Below are 20000 nucleotides of genomic sequence, written 5' to 3'. Positions count from 1 at the left end.
CCATTTCCCTCAAATATTGTTCACAAATTTGTCTAAATCTGTGTTAGTGAGCACTTCTCCTTTGCCAAGATAATCCATCCCACCTCACAGGTGTGGCATATCAAGATGCTGATTAGACAGCATGATTATTGCACAGGTGTGCCTTAGGCTGGCCACAATAAAAGGCCACTCTAAAATGTTCAGTTTTGCTTTATTGGGAGGGGTCAGAAAACCAGTCAGTATCTGGCGTGACCACCATTTGCCTCACGCAGTGCAATACATCTCCTTCGCATAGAGTTGATCAGGTTGTTGATTGTGGTCTGTGGAATGTTGGTCCACTCCTCTTCAATGGCTGTGCAAAGTTGCTGGAAGAACTGGGATGTTTTCAGCTTCCAGGAATTGTGTACAGATCCTTGCAACATGGGGCCGTGCATTATCATGCTGCAACATGAGGTGATGGTCGTGAATGAATGGCACAACAATGGGCTTCAGGATCTCGTCACGGTATCTCTGTACATTCAAAATGCCATCAATAAAATGCACCTGTGTTCGTTGCGCATAACATACACCTGCCCATACCATAACCCCACCGCCACCATGGGCCACTCGATCCACAACGTTGACATCAGCAAACCGCTCACCCACACGACACCACACACGCTGTCTGCCATCTGCCCTGAACAGTGAAAACCAGGATTCATCCGTGAAGAGAACACCTCTCAACGTGCCAGACGCCATCAAATGTGAGCATTTGCCCACTCAAGTCGGTTACGACGAGGAACTGCAGTCAGGTCTAGACCCCGATGAGGACGACGAGCATGCAGATGAGCTTCCCTGAGATGATTTTTGACAGTTTGTGCAGAAATTCTTTGGTTATGCAAACCGATTGTTGCAGCAGCTTTCCCGTTGGCTGGTCTCAGACGATCTTGGAGGTGAACATGCTGGATGTGGAGGTCCTGGGCTGGTGTGGTTACACGTGGTCTGCGGTTGTGAGGCTGGTTGGATGTACTGCCAAATTGTCTGAAACGCCTTTGGAGACGGCTTATGGTAGAGAAATGAACATTCAATTCACAGGCAACAGCTCTGGTGGACATTCCTGCAGTCAGCATGCCAATTGCACGCTCCCTCAAAACTTGCGACATCTGTGGCATTGTGCTGTGTGATAAAACTGAACATTTTAGAGTGGCCTTTTATTGTGGCCAGCCTAAGGCACACCTGTGCAATAATCATGCTGTCTAATCAGCATCTTGATATGTCACACCTGTGAGGTGGGATGGATTATCTCGGCAAAGGAGAAGTGCTCACTAACACAGATTTAGACAGATTTGTGAACAATATTTGAGGGAAATGGTCTTTTGTGTGTATAGAAAATGTTTTAGATCTTTGAGTTCAGCTCATGAAAAATGGGAGCAAAAACAAAAGTGTTGCGTTTATATTTTTGTTCAGTGTAACTAAAGGCAGGCATGAAAAGCTTAAAATGTTTTGTATTCATCTGACTATTAAAACACTAACTATTTGACAGTGAAGGGAAAACTGAGTATCCAAATCGGCCACTGGTCATTTTTCATTAACTCGATAGCGATACAGTTTCCACAAGCTGAGAATATATTCCTTTTAGGAGGCTGCTGCAAAACATCATTGCACCTCCAACCTTCAGTATGACTGCCAATAAATGTTGCATTTCATGAATCTGTGCATGCAGATTTTTGATAGAAAACATTATCAAAATATGGACATTTTTGGGCGGTGAAAAAGCAACATATCACTGCAGTTTGGCATTGCATATCTGGCCACATCTGTCTCCTGAATTCAAGTGCCTTCTTACTCCTTCTTCCTCTGCTTACAGTTCTCGTACTCATACAGCTGATGTTACGCCCAGTAGCTACTATTACTAAAGGCAATATGTTACCAGCAGAAACACTGGTCTCAAACATACATTGTGGTCCCTACTCTCAAAGTCAATGTGTTTTTGAATGGGTTTTTGGTTAGATGCCTGAAATACGGTCTGTGATTAAGAGACTTTCATGTCTTGTTCTGAGACGTAAAATACATCAGTAAATATCCCCCTTGTGAACTCTGAAGCCTTTAGGTGTCTTTAAAAAGGCAGTTACTAATGGCTACATGAGAATACAGAACGTCATCACACCAAACAGGGCTTAACATCCTCGTTGTGGTAGCGACATTAAGTCACGCAACCATACTGTAGTTTGTTTATAGCCTAACATTTGCGTTTTTCTTCTGCCAATTGCATTTTAACTTCTTTGTCACAGACCTTATTTCAGCAATAATCCAAAATGCAATGGAAAAACCTGACTGGCTTTTTGTCAAAGGAACCAGGGAGATGTTAACTTCCATGTCGGCCTACAAAAAAACATCACCCCTGCAGCACTCTATTCTGTACATGGTTAACTCTGCTACGGACTGAATGACGAATTGGTAAAAAAAACAACCACAACAACACACTGCATACAACCAAGAGTACACCCCTTGCCAGGGTGCCAACTTCCTGCTTTGACAAGCTGCCACCACATCTAAGACAATTATATTATTTCACGTTTTCAGGAGTTTTTGATGTCATCTAAATGCTTCAAAAGCTCTTTTACCTTGCCAAGATGAAGACCCTGAAGGGTTTTTTCGATTACTGTTTGCTCAAAGTCTGCTCAGAGGACTCAAAATTGATAGAGCAAGCCATGACAAGCATCCCATTCAGAGCTGCCAGTAGCAGTCAGTCCAGTCATCTAGTGAATGTTTTTGTATATCTGTTGTGTTTATTTATCTCTTCTCTGCTCCAAGGCCTATAGAGCCTCTCAGGCTGATTGACGGAAAGAGGTTCTGGCTCCTGCCAGAGAAGCATGATTGACATCCTTGAGATGGAGGAGAGCCAGCGAGGATTTTACTGTCACTCTTGGACGTGCAGAGGGCTCCAAGATGGCAGAGGGTTGATATGTTTGAGAATCAGCACTCACACGAAGAGACTGCACAAGTATACTAAGCCATTATAAATGTGCACATCATAACTGTGGTTTGTAGTGTGTGCTGAACGGTTTTCATGGCAACATGACAACACATTACGTACTTCCTTTGAAACCACCAAAGTACCTACAGTTTCACTTTTTCTTGCAACAACCCTGGTGAGCAAACAGGTCCTTCCAGCGCAGGATAACTTATACCTCTCTGTAGTTACTATGCTCCTTACTGCATGACATCACCAGACATGCAAACTGCATTGCAACTGAGCTTTTCAACACCCCAAGAGATAACAGTGAATGAGTGAGAGTATGTCTATGAAAGAACGGAACTTATCACCCAGAACAGCTCAACAGGATCCCATCACTCATAACACACACACACAGACACACCCACATACACACATACAGCACAGCGGCTGCAGATGTGCAGCAGTTGGAGTCTGTAACTTACTTTTTTGTCGTCCTTCTGGCTTGCTGGCTGTGCATCCTTACTGTGGTTGTCAGCAGAGGGCCTGCCGCTGGCATCCGTCTGTCTGTCGTCAAATTCATTCTCCTGATTGGCCCCTGACCGAGGAGAGCCCAAAGGGCGGGGCTCCGGCTGCTGAACACCACTCTGGACCTCCATCTTCCTCTGCAGTGCCTTGAAAAGTAAGAGCAAGATGGAGGAGAATAAAGCAGGGAAAGGGCTGAGTTAGACAGGTGGAGTGCACACAAAGGCTTCATAGATTTATTCTCACATTCATCTCTCCCAGATACACACTGGTCTGCATTTACTTCCTCAACTGCTGGTTTCTATGGCTGATGAGCACATGAGATAATAAGGAAATGTTGGCTGAACTGTCGCTAGATGATATACTGTACAGATGGAAATACTTTTGATATAAATCTTCATCAGAAACTTCAAGGGAAAGTTCAGTAGATACCCTATCAAAGGTTGTCTTACATCAAGGCACTGTTGTTGTCTGTAGTTCATGATAAAATATCTACTTTACAAAACAGAAAGAAAAAGATTTAGAAAAATACCGTATATATTAATCTTGGTAACGTCAATTAGCTGGAGATAAGAGAGATCAACATGAGTTGTTTGGATACTGATACCAGTGCCTCGAGTTCTGCCTAAAATGCTGGATCGGGTATTGCCAAGTATGTGAGTCTATGCAACATCCCAATACCATGTCATTTATTAATAAATATGAATATAAAATTCAGAAAAATATTTTTTTCGATTTCACGGAAAAGCAGTGTTACTGAATATCAATTTTCCTTGGCCGCTCTAAAACAGTACCCTACACAGCAGGTCGCATGTGCAGCCACTGTCTCAGAGGGGACAATAAGAATTGATTTCCAGTACATAACGTAATGTTAGCCATTAGCATGATGTCAGCAATTCAGCAACTTATGTGATATTCATTCTGTTTGTTTTTGTTGTTTTATGAAGGGTTTGACCTGAGCTATGCCTTACAGCAATGTTATCAATAATTTCACATGCAAACAGGTTAGTACTGCTATTAATCTTTTAACGCAAAGGTATCGGATTGGTACTCGATACACAAGTTCAGGTTAATGTTGTCACGATACTGGAATTTCTATCCTCTATACAGTACCTTAAAAACATCAATTTTGATACTGCAGGGAAAACTGACATTGAGGGTATCAAATGTATTTTTTAATTTAAATATTAGCTGTTTCTTGGACAGCAGCAGAGAGCAGCAAATGACTATGGTAAACATTAAAAATAAGAGAAGGAGAGAAAGTGCAGCTGGTACAGGTGTATCGATACTGCAGGAAATTAGTATTGAAACGGTTTCAAATATTTAGAATTGATACATCAATATTTTTGACAATGCTAGCTCAGGTATTGGAATCGGCAAGGAAAAAATGGTATCTGAACGTCTCTAATGACATGTATCTAATTGGCTTAGCATTTATTTAAGTGTGTAGACTTAATTTGCATATTTGTTATGTTTTTTTAAATTGTGCCTAAAGCTTCAAACCCCTTTAATAATTACTCTAGCTGTGTAATAATTAAAAAAAGATGGTTGGTAAAATAAATAAAATGTTAGAGCCCCTGGATTTGTTATTTTTCTATCAAACAGTTACACTGTATAAGCCTAATAAGAAATATGTGTTGGTCTACCATCACTATTATCAAACCCAAATCTTTATAATGAAATTAACTAGCTAGATAAAAATCAGTTGTTCAAGAACCCCTGCATCATGAGTCATCTATCATTGGAACAGCAATATTCCTTTCTTTTAATAAAGGATGATCCCCGTCCTGATATAGGAAAGTAAGCCCCAAGTGCCCCAGGTGTAATTAATAACATTAATGATGGCTGTATTCCATTTAGATGAGCTATTTCCAGGGTCTTGGTATTGTGCATGTTGGCTCACTGTCACGGCTTACTGGAGCACTTGATGGAATCGAGCCATCGTTAACAAAATTTGTCTCACCTGTGCCTTTCCTGCTCTGACAAGTCAAAACGTCTGCTGTGGAAAAAGGTCTATTTAACCGATCTGTGGTTGCTGCTTACTGTACATATATCTAGGTCAATGCACTCAGTTAAAGCCGAAGCGCTCCGAAGCCAAAAAGACTAGTCAACTGCACAAAATGTATCATTACCAGCTTCAGGGGGCTTCAGCTGATCCAGACCTCTGACCTCATATCTGCCTCTGACAGTGGATGATCAAAAGCAGATATTTTCCTCACGAATGACTTATCATTTTCATCTTTTTCACTGGGTGAAGGATGTGGGAGCAGAGCGGGGTCGGTTGGGATAGTTGGGACAGTGCCTTTTTAGCAAGTTATACTCATACTCAGCCACACTCTTCACTTTCAGTATCAAAGTGAAGACCCTCTGCAATTCCTCTCAGTATTCACAGCTGTGAAATAAACACAGTGTAAGTAAATCTTTGGCTCTTTTGTTATTTTTCTTCTACTGTACTGTTTTAGTTGCGCCACGTACAAAAAAAACATATCATTGGAAAGATATTTTTCTGCCCTATCAGACTGTGATGGTGTTAGCTGTCTGAATTTTCATTGGTAGTTGCACAGGAGTCCAAAGTGTGTCTGCTCACCCTGGAATAGTTGGGACAGTATTGTTTATAGGCAATTAACAAAATGTAGACAAAAACAAGACAATGACTTTTGCTAACTGAGTGAGACACACTGGGAAGTCACTGAGAAAATGTTTACTGTGTGAACGTCATAGAGGCCTACATTTCATCCCGAGCAAAACGTGTAGAGTTCAACAATTTTTATTTTATTTTTTTAAATTCTCAAGTTGCTTTTTTTCACTCTATTTTGCCAAATGAAACAAACTCGGTAGCCTACATAATCCTATGGGCCACATGTTGCCTATAGTACCCACATTAAAGCCCTGTACATACTCCGCAAGAACAGAGAAATTTGTTCTTTTTCTCGAGGTAGCAAGAACAAGAACAAATTTCGTTCTGGCCAGGACATTTCATACTATACTGTCGCATACGTCACACGCACTTTTCTGCATCAACCACGCCCACATAAAATTCCTGACCAATCACACAATAGTTCTCGGACACCACACAATAAAAAAAGTTCTGCCCAGTTGATGTGTCAAGAACAAGCTGCAAGAACTCCCAAACCAGGGCTGCGAGAAAAGAATGAGAACAAATTTCTCTGTTCTTATGGAGTATATAAAGGCCTCAAGCTGAACAGTGCCACTGAAATGATGACTCAGAAGACAGCCAACTTCCATATCTCAGTAATTTATGAAAATATAATCATTTTACTTCTTCATTTTTCTGAACAAAATGTGTTAATAAGTGGCACTGTCAGTATACAGTGTCCAAATTTAGACTGCTTTTTAATTTAAATGATTTATTTTTAGCCCAGAACAAGGTGTTCCAACCATCCTGAGGAGGCAGAATTTGGGGAAAATGAACTCCTTGTACATTTCACAAAATTGTGCCTTTCATGTTTGGGTGGGCTCTGTTAGCAGACACCTTTATCTGCTAGGGATCAAATTATTTTCGTTGCTGTTCAAGTAGTCTGAGAGTAATGGAAGGGTTACTTCATGTCGACACAAAAATGTCCCAGCTGACCCCGCTCTCCCCTACAGTATTATCTAAGCCTGTTTCTGTTGAGCACCCTAAAGGCTGGGTGCAAAAAGACTCCATTAAAAAGTTTCAACCTGATAAACAAAGAAAACAAGGACTTTATCTCATGATGAAGACTTTCCTTGTTGTCATGATGACTACACTGCTGTAAAACACTGTGATGTGTGTGACTAAGTTTCACTGCATCATATCAGAGGCGAGTGCACAGTGTTTTTAAATCCCCAAACAATAAAGCAGAGACAAACAAAGTGAAGAGAAGTCACCTCGTCCGAAGGACAGATCAGAAACTATCCATCAGCACCTGTGCAGTGATGTTTAGCTGCTTCATTCTGCATCCTGGGGGCCATCAATAAGTTATGAGGTCAGCTGGTCGCTCTCACAGCTGAGATGAGCTGCCTCATAAATACATACATGTCCTGAAGGACGTTTTGATAAACATTTTAACGCTTGAGAGCAGCGCGCCTCGACATCACAGGTGAACGCACCTGTTGCTGCTCCGTGCTAATTAACCCCTGTGACGTAGCTGCAGTGTGACGTAGGTGTATTAGCATCTATCTAATAAAGCAGAGCGTTACAAAAGCCACTAATTGAGTGTTAAAGTGCAAACTCTGCCTGGTTTGACATGTTTTTATAGGTGTATTATTTAAACATGTAGTGTATGTGTACTGGGACTATTTACCTAGCAGGTGAGGCGCAGGGTCAGCACTATATTTTAGGTGCAAAACGTTCAAAGTTGTCTCCTTCCTGAGTTGCTAATGCGCATCCGCCTGCTTTGCCTTTGCTTATAAGCACATGAAGCTGCACTTCAATGGACATTTCGCTTCATATTCTACATTTAAAACAACTCCAACAACATACTATCCAACGTTGCGACTTATAGACATCATAACAAGGGGGTTGTCACCGCTGACAGGGCTCCTCGCGCTGTGTCTGTGTTATTACGGTAGCGTCAACAGCGTATGGCGGCGGCACACCAACATAAACAAGTCGCAAAAGAATGCCGAAATACCTCTGTCACTTCTTGGCTCCTCGTTATGTCAGAAGCATATCAAGAGGAAGATGCGGCAGTGCAACTTGCTTTACATCTCTGTTGTTGCTCTGACGCGGAAAGCCACGGCAGTCTGGGGCAGAACAACAGGCAACCGGCTCATTGAGTTGTATGAGAAGTTATTCCGTCGGAAACTGGCGGAGAGGCTGCGAGACACTTGAGCCACCGCTGAGGAGGCAGTGCATACGGTGTCAGAGCTGCACAACCCCGGCGCTGCTGCTGCTGCTGCTGCTGTCACGGCGGGAGTGTCCCCGCGAGCTGTCACCAAACACTCCTCCCTCCCCTCCTTCCTCCTCCCACCTCCCGGTTACACCGAGCCCGTGTCGAATATGGTGCCTTCAGGTGCTCCTCGAAGAATCCTGGAGACAGGAAGTTGCAAATTACTTTTTTTTAAAAGCAGCTCTAAACAATATTAAAAGCATGAATGTAGCTGCAAACAACTATTTGCTATGTAAAGATATGGTGGAGCACTGGTGTCCTGAGCAGAGAAAATACCCCTGATATCAGGATGGCATCGTTATAAGTGTAGCTCCGTTAGCACAGTTTCCATTGTTAGCACTGTTCACGCTGTCAGCCACCTCCATGTTGAGAGCCGTGTGCAAACAACCTGAGTGATGTGTTTAAGCAAACGCATATTCTTTTATGCATCAACCTGCCCAAAAACACGATTTCAAATCAGTCTCTGTAGTTAAGAAATAACACAATTTGTCATAATTTTAAAACTCACCATGAACAAAGTTAAATAATTGAGATATTAGGCAAAATATCTTGTCGGAAAATTCTAAATTCACCCTGCTAGGCCTACTTATTTTGCTCATCAGCTTAATTGTTTCCTAGTTTAGAAATCAGGTGTCATTAAGTTCCATGTGCTGCAAATTAAAAAGAGGCAAATATGAATACAGTGTACGTTTTTGTGTTACATTGAGATGTTTGTTTTTGACATAGGCCTGTCATCATCGATGGAAATATTATGTTCAACTGTCCAGTTAAAGGGCAATGGGGCAATTTGTGTTATAGACAAATATGATAAAAATAAAAAATACTATCTCAAACTAAGTGCTCACATAGTCAAAGTGCAAAAAATGTATATATTATGCACAGTGAAACACCAGTAGACAACTAAATGGAATGATATTAATATTTCCTACAGGACATGGAAGCAGCCAAATCTCTACTACAGTAGGAGGAGCTGACCTCTCCTGCTGGAGGTGAGGTGAAGCCAGGCCAGTGGTAACTGAACTGGCAGTGCAATTGCTGAGTGAAAATAGATTTATTATGTAACCTGCACGGTGTAAAGAAGAAATTCAATAATAACTGTCGTAGTAGAATAGTGATTATGTCATTTAGATGAGTTACACCGCTTAACACCAGTGTCAGAAACAGCCCGTGCTCATGGAAATGCATTTATAATAATATCAAATTATCTTTAAAATGATCTATTATAGTGTAATCTGACCTCAATGATATTGCTACAGTATATCCCTTAGATGTCTAATACTTAAAAAACATAGCATTTTAAAAATGTTTATAAAATATAAATACCCTTATTACACTCTTTTTTTCCTTTCTTTGCTCTTGCAGTATGCAGTTCAACTAAAAAGTGAGTTTTACTTCTCAGATTGTTTCATCTGCAGGATTTTTAGAAGCTAAAACAAAATTGAGCCATCAGTTTTCATGTTCTACATTTTCTGCATTTCTACATTTCCTTAAATTATCTTGTGATTTATCTTGAGATCCCTCAGGGAATTCCAGTCCCACATGTTGGGAGCAGAGCGACAGGGAATTACTGTGCATGAATTATGAATCAGTAAGGCTCAATGATGGCCACAAGGTGGCAACATAAACTCAATAAAGACTGAGTGGAACGAGGAATGATTGAACTCAGTTTGGATTTATAAAGATATTATAATACCCACCAAACTACACTCTCTCAAATTAGAAAATGCAATTTGGCCCTTGGTTGATGTAGCCGCTCTGTGGTCCTCTGTATGTGCAGCGAGTGTTGTGGCGGAGGAGCCATACTGTCTATATGTGTTGTGTTTATTATTGTTATTGGCCTTGCTGTGCTCTTTGATCATTGTTAAGCTCTGCGTGCAGTGTTTACCCTAAATGGGGCCTGTCAATCTGCTAAGCTGAGCTATAACATGAGGGTGGCATCATATGGGTGTTGGCCCATAGTGCCATCTTCATCGCCTCCCTGTCTGCCTCAACTTAGAGGCCATACTGGTGCACCGTCTCATCCAAGCAGGAGGGATATCACCCAAACGAACAACTGCGCCGACAGGCGGGCCCTCATCTGTTCTGACAGCGCTGCCATTGCCAGAGACGGCAGACAGGCAGTCAGAGAGGCAGGTGGATCGGCAGGCGGAGGGTGAGGCACTGCGAGGAGCAGGAGCCCTGTACGGTGGGGCCCCCTCAGCGTATCCAGGCGGGCATGTGTCCTCTATGTAAGCCAGCAGGGACACACAGTCAGGCATGTCAGTGGCCCCAGCCGGCACAAGCAGATGTTTTCTGGGTATTGTTGTTCCGCTTCTCTGGTAATTGTTTTCCTTCAGGGCCAGCCAGTGGGACAAGGTGCCAGGTTGTGTTTTGGGAAGGAGTTATGGAGAGATGGAGAGACAGAGTGTATAATCAATCAGCGAAGGCTTTGGAGGCTGTTCTACACAGACTGTCCATCTTTTTCCTTGTGCTCCATGTGGCTCGAATCACAGCGATACAAACGGAGTAGCTGGGATGTCACAATCATAAGGACAAAGCCTGTGTTAACTGAGTGTGAGCTGTTGTTTCAGAGCTGTAAAGCTATTTGTTGAACAGCTGGGACTGCAGCAGGGTGCGATGAGTAAATCAAGTATAAACCAGATTAAAGTCCTTTTGTCCCTAAAGAGGATATACACACAGGCATCAGTAATTTAGGAATAGAATAGTAAGTGTTTACTGTTGTTACACCATTTATCTGCCCTTTTATTTTTGTCTTACAGTGAATCCATTATACAGCTGCTGGTGTTTGATGTTTTTGCAGACAATCTTGAAGTCAGTTTACCCTCACAGACACTTAGCAGTTTGTTATGGTACAGAACACAGCTAATTCACTCCAACTGTGTTAGACACTGAGTGTTATCCTGTGATCCCATGTTGAAAATGCCCTCTTAATTAGCACAGTGAACTACTGAGACCTTATTATAGGGTCAAATATTCTGCAGACCTTGCTTAGAGCAGAGACTGAAAAGACCCACTAGGGGGCACTTTGAGACTTTGCATCAAAAGCATGAGCAAAGGAGCCTCTTTTGTAAAAAGTAAACTGTTGTAGTACAGTTTGGGGGTTTATGCGTTGTAAATTTTGTGTACTTCAAATAAAAAGTAATGCATTTTTGCTCGGATTTACATTCTGCCATTCCTCCTTCCCCTTGGCAGTCCTGTGTTGTGCATCGAAGGCAGTGAAGCTGTTGATTGCTTTCAGGGGTTTTATTCTGGGGCTTTCACAGATGATTTTATGAGACTTTTACAGCTACTACATGGCTCAATCCATCATTTGAACTCTGGTTTTTTAAGTGCCGAACCCAAAAGCTGTTGAGCACCCATTCCCTAGAAGGAGCACCAATTCAAGAGAGGGATCTTGAGGCACGGTGAAGCATCTCTCATCTGTTATGGTGGCATGCCACACTCCTGGGAAGCTGCAGCCTTCACTAAAAGCCAGTGTCAAGATGTTAAGCTTTTTACAGGCTGACGCAAGATGTAAGTAATTTGCTCCAATCATGTTTTCATTTTTTTATATATAAATATATAATTGTAGGTGTTAAGAGCGCTGTTAAGAGCATGTGGGGAAGGCAGACAGAAAAAGCTTCAGCCATGGAATCTGCTGTTCACACGCAGAGCATTGGATGGAGACTGTATTTCATAATCTGCCTTCACTGCCAATAGATGCAAGTGAAAATAGAACCAATGTCACATCTGCCTTTTCACTATTTTTGACGCCATCCATTCGCCTAATCCCGTAGTGAACATCATCCATGTCAGACAGAGTGTTTAGACCCTGTTGCACCGTGTGTGAGTGTGTGTTTCTGTTTTGTTTGGTGTTTGCTGAGGCTTTTTCTCCAAACGCGCCACCACGCTGCAGAGACGTCTGACAAATGAAGAGGCGTCTGAGGCCCCGTGGCTACAGGGTCACACAGCAGCCTTGTGAAGTTGTGGCGGTTACCAGCACGTCTCGCTGTACGCCGGCAGGACGAGGCACAACAGTCCAGACTGATTACAGAGTAGCACCTTTGGCCCCCGTATTTCTCACACCCAGGATGAAGGAGTGACAGCATCTGTGGGATAAGCCTGTTTTGGATGAGATGGATTTACACAAGACAGAGTGGGTAGCATACCTGAGCAGAAAGGGAGAAGGATGCAGTGAGGGAAAGTTAGGTCAGGGTTTTTCAATTGGAAATTTAAACTTAAATATGAGAGTAGTCCCAATGCAACGGAGCATTGACCTACAAATATTGTTTATTATCTTTATTTGTGTCTCCGTTTTAATCATTGTGTTTGTTTGTGCACACGCATGCCTGCTCCTCGCCACTGAATCATACTTGTCAGAATCATATCAGCCATGACTCAAACTCCACCCACTGTCTGTATGATTGACAGCTCAGGCAAAGTTCAAACACCACGCTCCAGATCATCACCAAAATACAGCTGCTGCCGCATGAGAGAATAAGCACCTCTGAGTCACACAACAGGACCTTGAAAAATCTTAGTCACACATTGATTTTTGTTATTATTGTTCAACGGTCAATGGAAAACACAGAGAGAAGAATGTATGTGTCTCACAATAACAATTCTCCAAGTTTGATAAATAATAAAAACTGCGTCTTAAGTCTGAAGGTGAATAAAAATAGTGAGGAATACAAAAATGAGAAAAGAAAAGTAAAAAGTCTTTGTGATAGATTCCTGATATTTAAATGACAATGAGCCCAAATGTCGCTTGTTCCTCTTATTTTAAATTAAACTCCGTATCTTCTCTGTTTTTACATTTGCATCATACATATTCAGGACAAAAGCGCGACGTGTTCCAAGAGTAGTGGTGTTGCTAAAACTAGCAAGAGGACAAAAGAACTGCGCCTGCTGATATACCATGTGTCAACCGCCCTGTTTCAGTGTGTGCGTGTGCATGCATCCATTGCAAGTGTGTGTGTGTGGGTGCCTATGAGCAAGCACATGCATACATTTGTGTCAACCACAGTGTGCATAGAGGTGGCAAATTTTTTTCTTCTTTCTTGTCACGGGTGTGAACTGTAAAAGAATTATAGTCCAATTAGTTTTATTATGGGTTTGAAAGGTCTCAGAGATCCAACCAGAAAGCATGTCAAACGCTGAATTTATGAACTGAAGTTGTCATGATCGGAAAGACAAAGGAGAAATTAGGTAGTGATTTCAGTAATCTTAGCGTCAGGCTAAAATTAATTTTAAATTAAAACAATTTTTTGACCAGGGAGCAATTTCTGCCTGCACAGTTTTGTGTTGTGCTGGTTTAATTATACCCCATTGATAACCGGCTTCCATAATTTTGTCCTGATTTTACACTGACATTAATTTTAGTCTTGTTTTGTAGCTCATCAGAAAGGCATCAACTGCACACCAGTGAATCCAGTCAACCACAGCGACTGCATGTGTGTGCAGGCGACGTTACTTCATGTAAAACTGCATGCCCAAGTGTTACTTTGTGTGTGTTGATGTTTCCAAGCTGGGTTGAATCATTAGGAAGTGATTCTCTCTAACAAGGGCTAAGGAGCTGTCAGGAGACATTCACAGGCAGGTTTCGCCATGGAGAGTGTGAGGAGTCTTATCAGGGTCTTAGCTGTTTTGCTGCGCCTGTTTATAAAGAGCCTGCTTTATTTGGAGTGAATGCATTCTAGCAAGGTCTCTACTGTTTCTGTGCGTTGATTAAAAGTGTTTTCACGATTACCCGTAGTGAGTCTATTCCAGCCTAACAGGGTTACTAGCAGTTTTAATGAAGGGGAATAATCATTACATGTGAAAGGGGTTTGTCGGGGTCTCGTGCTGTCGTTCTCTGTCTGCTTGTTGTGGGTGTGATGAGGAACTTTGCCTCTGCAGGGTTAGATTTGACTTTCCGCTTGTTTTTTATTCGGTCAAAAAAAAAAAAAAAAATTACAAATATGTCTGACAATTCTACTCTACCGTTATGTCATTATTATGAACATTCATAATAACACTTCCCTCCTCTGCAAAACGTCTCCTCTATTAAATCTGTACAAAATTTTGTAAACTGTGATGAGAGTCATATATCTTTATTTTTGTCTCTCTCTGTGTGTTTGGGTGTTCTGCATCTCCCTTCCTCTTCTTCAGCTACAGTTGCCCGCTCGCTAATGTGGCTTTTTCGCTCTGCTCCTTTTGTTGGCTGTGGTCAGCTTTTGCATTTGCTGGTGTGAGTGAATTTCTCACAGCTTCTCGTGAATGTGTTTTTTGAAAGTCCTATTCAACATTTGGTGCAACTATAATCGGCACTAAGCCACTACGCTCATGCAGACGTGTCTGCGGATTCACACATTCAGGCCTTCAGAAGTGTTGTGCCATGTCTTTTTAATTTTTTTTTCCCAGTCCAAGTAGCTACTAAAGAAATGTTTTAAGTTGATTAAAGGAATTCTGAGTGGAGACATGGTCACTGGATTAACTTACTGATCAAAGAACATTTAATGAAGAGAGGCAGCAAGATGGCTTCCCACACATTTTGGTCTTCCTTAAAATATAGAAGATATAAGCAGTTTAACAGTGTTTATTCAGGAGAAATACACCTAGTAAATATTGCTTTGGTAGTCCTAAATAAGATTCATTATTTCCCAGAGATAACTCATTAAATGTAAAACAAACAAACAAATAACCTGTCAGTGCAACCCTCTAAACCACAACGAAAAACATGAAACCCATTATAAATTCACTGTTTTTTATTTCCTTTAAAAAGCTTTTATTTTCACTGCTTGCACATTTGGTAATAATTGAAAAAAGTGTGTTGTAGCACCATTGAAGTTCCCCTTATCAACATCCTATCAATGGTACTCTCACTTCTCCTTTTTTCTTAATTTTTTTTTTTTTTATGAAGAACAGTCTGCCGTCTTAAATTTAAACATCACTGCAGGCCCGAGCTTCAGCTATTTGTGTATGCTTGAGAGTGTGTGTCGTTCTGCCCCTGGGCACGTTATGTACTTCTGTTATCAAATCAAACAATTAGATCTCCAGCCCTGTACCAGAAAATTACATTTTGACACAACGGTGCATGTTTGATTAATATATTGTAACATCTGACTCTGCGCACTCTCATTCTCTGATGGGGCCAATAGATAATAAATGGATGACTTGTGAAGCTATAATGAAGTGACTGTCTCGTTATCGACAGGGGAGCCTCCGATGCTTTAGTGCAAAGTAGAGCTTCCAACGGAGGCCCTCCGGTGCACAGATTATTACACTGGCCGTTAAAATGAGCTAATGTTCTGCTGCCAGTGCACCTCTCCAAAGGGACAGAAGCTGAATTCCCCTCTCACAGCTGCAAAACAGAGGTGTAAATTAAAGCCAAACAAAGTAAAAAAAGAAAGAAAAAAAATCTCAAATCCAAGGCCAGGCTACAGTATTTCTATGATTAAAATGTGGGATTTCCTCTGTTTCTGGTGGAAACTGATGTGGGTGTGAGGCTTTTATTATTGTGTTATGTATGACAGATGATACTTGTACGGCTTTTGTTGTGAACTGTGTGTATGTGTAATAATTCCTAAAACACAACATTTCCACTTTAAAAAGTCACTGAGTTAAAATGTTTATTTATTTGGTTTGATATTCCATTTTGTGAGTGCATTCTCTTATTGTGAAATTATCTGATTTTGGTTGAAGGACCCTCAATATTTCAAACATGTACTTGCCCCCCCTAATAAAAACACAAAAGTAGCAGAGGACTTTTATTTTGACAAAATTAAAGACATTTCCACTATAAATTGGTGCAGAAGAATTCCCCAGAATGCACGAAATTCAGTGTTTGATGCTCAAAATTTCCTGGATGAGGACCCCAAACCCCCCATTGCATATGTTGAATTGAAACCTATGCCCTTAAAAGATGTATTGTGTGCGACCGGGTTGTATATGTGCAGGTGAGCAATGAGCAAAAGGAGACTCAGTGTTGGATTTGTTGCTGTTGTTTATTTCTTCAGTCCTAAGGTGCCACCACTCCCCCCAGGTACTTATTAGCAATGACAGGGGATGTCTGATTTGACAGGAGTGTGACAGGTGTAAATTTCACACACACAATTCAACTCCACACATTAATCCAATTAATTTTGAACATGTTCTTCTCTCTTGCGCTCTGCCAGCAGAACTGAGTCAGGGAAGATTTGAGATGTTTCATAGAGCAAATTATTTTCTTTTTTAGCCAAACACTTTCATTTTTGGATTAAATTTGTTACACTGGTACAAGTAGTAAAAAAAAAAAAAAAAAAATCAGTGTAATCCCCATATGAAATTTTTGAAAAGAAAAGAAAAATGCATTGACAACATGAAAATAAAAATTGCAAATATTAGAGAAAATGAATACAACAAAAGGAGAGGAGACAATGTGATCGTCAAAGGGTAAAAAAAGCACTTCACAAACATCAAGGCATCTTTGGGGGTGGGGAGTTGGGAGTTAGGGGGATAACAGTGAAAAAATATTCCACTTTGAGAATGTGCAAGATCTCATGCAGTTGCCTCTCTCTCACTCTCTATCCCTCCTCTCTGTTGGCGCTAAATCACACGTTAGTACAGCCAGTGGATGTGTTGACAGTTTTACAAACAGAAATGTAAAACGCCATACTCAAGGGGGTCTAAGAGATAAGGGGGGGAGCTGAACAGGGCAGGAAACAGAACAAACATGGCCCAGAGAAGCATAAAATGCCATGTTGAAACACCTCGGCTGGGTTATTTTAATTACATAGGGTATGCCACACTATCAGCTATAGCCACGAATGGTGTCGCCGTATGGAGAGGAAGCACTGCTGCTCAATACTGTTGGGATTTCCCATAGCTCACTGCCTGTGCAGACCTGGTGTAAAGTGTAAGAAGTGTAAGAATAGTACTGAAGCATGGTTAACATAATGGATGATCTGTTTGCTTTGCAAAATAAAAGCTCTAGATTAAAGCATATGAACCGAATCAAACTCATACCTACACAGCAGCACAAGATGACTTATAGTGCTTCCAAAATGACACTTTTGCATAGTGAATCCCTCCTGTCTGGAGCTTATTTTGAATAACTATGCCCAGCAGAAGTGAGAGACATTCCCAATGGATTTTTTTTAGCCTGCTGAGCACAGAGCAAGGAGGTTTAGGGACATATAGACACAGCCAGGGGTGCCTTTAGCGGAGGGTGGGGAATGACCCTGCAACATGTCTTGGATTACAGATATACATATTGTGTCAAAGCTGTCAAAATCAAAATGTCTAGCAGCATTCCAGGTCCTGATAAATGCAAGCTTGTACAAGCAAGTCTGATATACAGTATATATTTTTTGTTTCTGGTTTTATTTATATGGTAAAACAACATATGGTCATAAGACAATTCATATGATATCTTATTAAGCAAAGCCCCACAAATGACGTTACATACTTAACATAAAGTTATGTAGGTTAGATTTAGACAAGTACATTTACGGAGGTTAGATTTAGACAAGTAAAGTTAAGTAGATTACGTTTAAGCAAGTAACATTTTGTAGGTTAGGTTTTGGCAAGTAAAGTTATGTAGGTTAGGTTGAAGTAAGTAAAGTTATGTAGGTTAGGTTTAGGCAAGTAAAGTTACGTAGATTAGGCTTAAGCAAATTAAATTACCAAGGTTAGGTTTTGGCAAGTAAAGTAACGTAGATTAGGTTTAAGCAAGTAAAGTTACAAAGGTTAGGTTATTGGCAAGTAAAGTTATGTAGGTTAGGTTTTGGCAAGTAAAGTTACATAGGTTAGGTTTAGGCAAGTAAAGTTACGTACATAAGGTTTAGACAAGTAAAGTTACATAGGTTAGGTTTAGGCAAAGAAAGTTACCTAGGTAAGATTTAAACAAGTAAAATTACATTGATTGGGTTTCGTCACGTACAGTTACGGAGGTTAGGTTTTGGCATGTAAAGTGACATAGGTTACGTTTTGGCAAGTAAAGTTATATAGGTTAGGTTTAAGCAAGTAAAGTTAGGTAGGTTAGGTTTTAGCAAGTAAAATTATGTAGGTGAGGTTTCTGCAAGTAAAGTCACGTAGGTTAGGTTTGAGCTAGTAAATTTACAAAGGATAGGTTTCGGCACATACAGTTACGTAGGTTAGGTTTTGGTAAGTAAAGTTACGTAGATTAGGTTTTGGAAAGTAAAGTTACGTAGATTAGGTTTTGGAAAGTGAAGTTACGTAGGTCAGGTTTAAAGTTACGTGGGTTAGGTTTTGGCAAGTAAAGTTATGTAGATTAGGTTTAGACAAGTAAAGTTACGTACGTTAGGTTTTGGCAAGTAAAGTTATGTAAGTTAGGTTTTGGCAAGTAAATTTACGAAGGGTCGGTTCAAGCAAGTAAAGTTGCCTAGATTAGGTTTTGGCAAGTAAAGTTATATAGGGTAGGTTTAGGCAAGTAAAGTTACACAGGTTAGGTTTTGGCAAGTAGAGTTATGTAGGTTAGGTTTAAGCAAGTAAAGTTAGGTAGATTAGGGTTAAGCAAGTAAAGTTACGTAGGTTAGGTTTAAGCAAGTAAAATTAGGTTAGGTTAGGTTTAAAGTTATGTAGGTTAGGTTTAGACAAATAAAGTTAAGGGATTAGGTTTAAGCACGTAAAATTACATAGGTTAGGTTTAAAGTTACGTAGGTTAGGTTTAGGCAAGTAATGTTATGTAGGTTAGGTTTAAAGTTACGTGGGTTAATTTGAAGCAAGTAAAGTTATGTAGATTAGGTTAAGTAAAAAAACAAACGTAGTTGGGCATCTTTAGGTTGGGCAAGTAAAGTTATTTTGGTAAGGGTTAGGTAAGTAAAATTACGTAGGTTAGTATTAGGCAAGTTAAGTTAACTTGGTTAGATTAAGGAAAAGAAACATAGTTGGGCGTCTTTAGATTTCGGCGAATAGAATTAATTTGGTTGAGTTTTTCAAAAGAAATGGAGTTGGGCATCTATAGGTTAAGGCAAGTAAGGTTACTCTGGTTAGTTTTAGGGCAAGTGAAGACATGTAGGTTAGGCTAAGGCAAGTTAAGTTAATTTGGTTAGGTTAAGGCAAGTTAAGTTACCAAGGGTAGATTTAAACAAGTAAAGTTACGTACTGGTAGGTTAGGTTTTAGAAGGTTTAAGAAAAGAAACTTAGAGATGACATATCTTAAAAAATACTTCAAAGTTCACAGAGTCCTGAACACTAGTCCTGTGGAGAAAAGTCCTTTGTTGTTTGACTCATCCATCATCCAAACTTTCGGTCTTTATACTGTTTCCCTCTGTACTCCCCTCAGTACAGTGGTCATGTGATCGCAGCCTTCCCGATTGTGTGGGTTATACACATATTAACAGCTTATGATTACCTGGGTTATATACAAATTGTGGTGCATTTTCATGGGTATATGTACAAACAGTGCATAAGTAGTGAACAGTGCAACAGCCTGGATATAAATACCCAGGACATCACGTGTTTCTGGCCCATCAGGATGCAACTTGCCCAAAATGTATTTTCTGCAGTGCTCTTGAATCTCTTGGCCAGTCAATGCAGCAAAAAATATTGTCACAGTTGGACACTGATTCCCTCTCATTCCATCTTCAGTGACATGATTTAACAGGTAAAACAAAGCACTTGTGATCAGCTCAATAACAATCTTAAGTGTGGGTTTAATACACTGTAAGTTTGTGTGTGTGAATGGAGGAGAGGCTGGGTGAAGATTCAGGTGTGTTTTCATCGAA

General features: G+C 40.6%; 1 protein-coding gene across 4 annotated transcripts in view; it reads right to left on the bottom strand.

The window, feature by feature from the left end:
* The window catches only part of rbms3 (RNA binding motif, single stranded interacting protein), a 381273-nt gene extending 372951 nt beyond the window's left edge, over positions 1-8322 (bottom strand). For 3 of the 4 annotated variants that reach the window (XM_050035272.1, XM_050035279.1, XM_050035274.1), the window contains exons 1-2: positions 8056-8322; positions 3400-3588 (exon numbers count right to left, since the gene is read on the bottom strand). In XM_050035272.1, the coding sequence (XP_049891229.1) occupies positions 3400-3573 (174 nt within the window). In that variant the 5' untranslated portion in view covers positions 3574-3588; positions 8056-8322. Of the gene's footprint in view, positions 1-3399; positions 3589-7309; positions 7406-8055 lie in introns of those variants that run through there. The other variant, XM_050035273.1, reaches the window with a different exon arrangement.
* Positions 8323-20000: the final 11678 nt, after the last annotated feature.

Source organism: Epinephelus moara, chromosome 22 (genome assembly GCF_006386435.1).
Source record: "Epinephelus moara isolate mb chromosome 22, YSFRI_EMoa_1.0, whole genome shotgun sequence".
NCBI classification, from domain to species: domain Eukaryota; kingdom Metazoa; phylum Chordata; class Actinopteri; order Perciformes; family Serranidae; genus Epinephelus; species Epinephelus moara.
The sequence above is the reverse complement of the archived record's forward strand: the minus strand, read 5'-3'. Positions and strand labels throughout refer to the sequence as shown.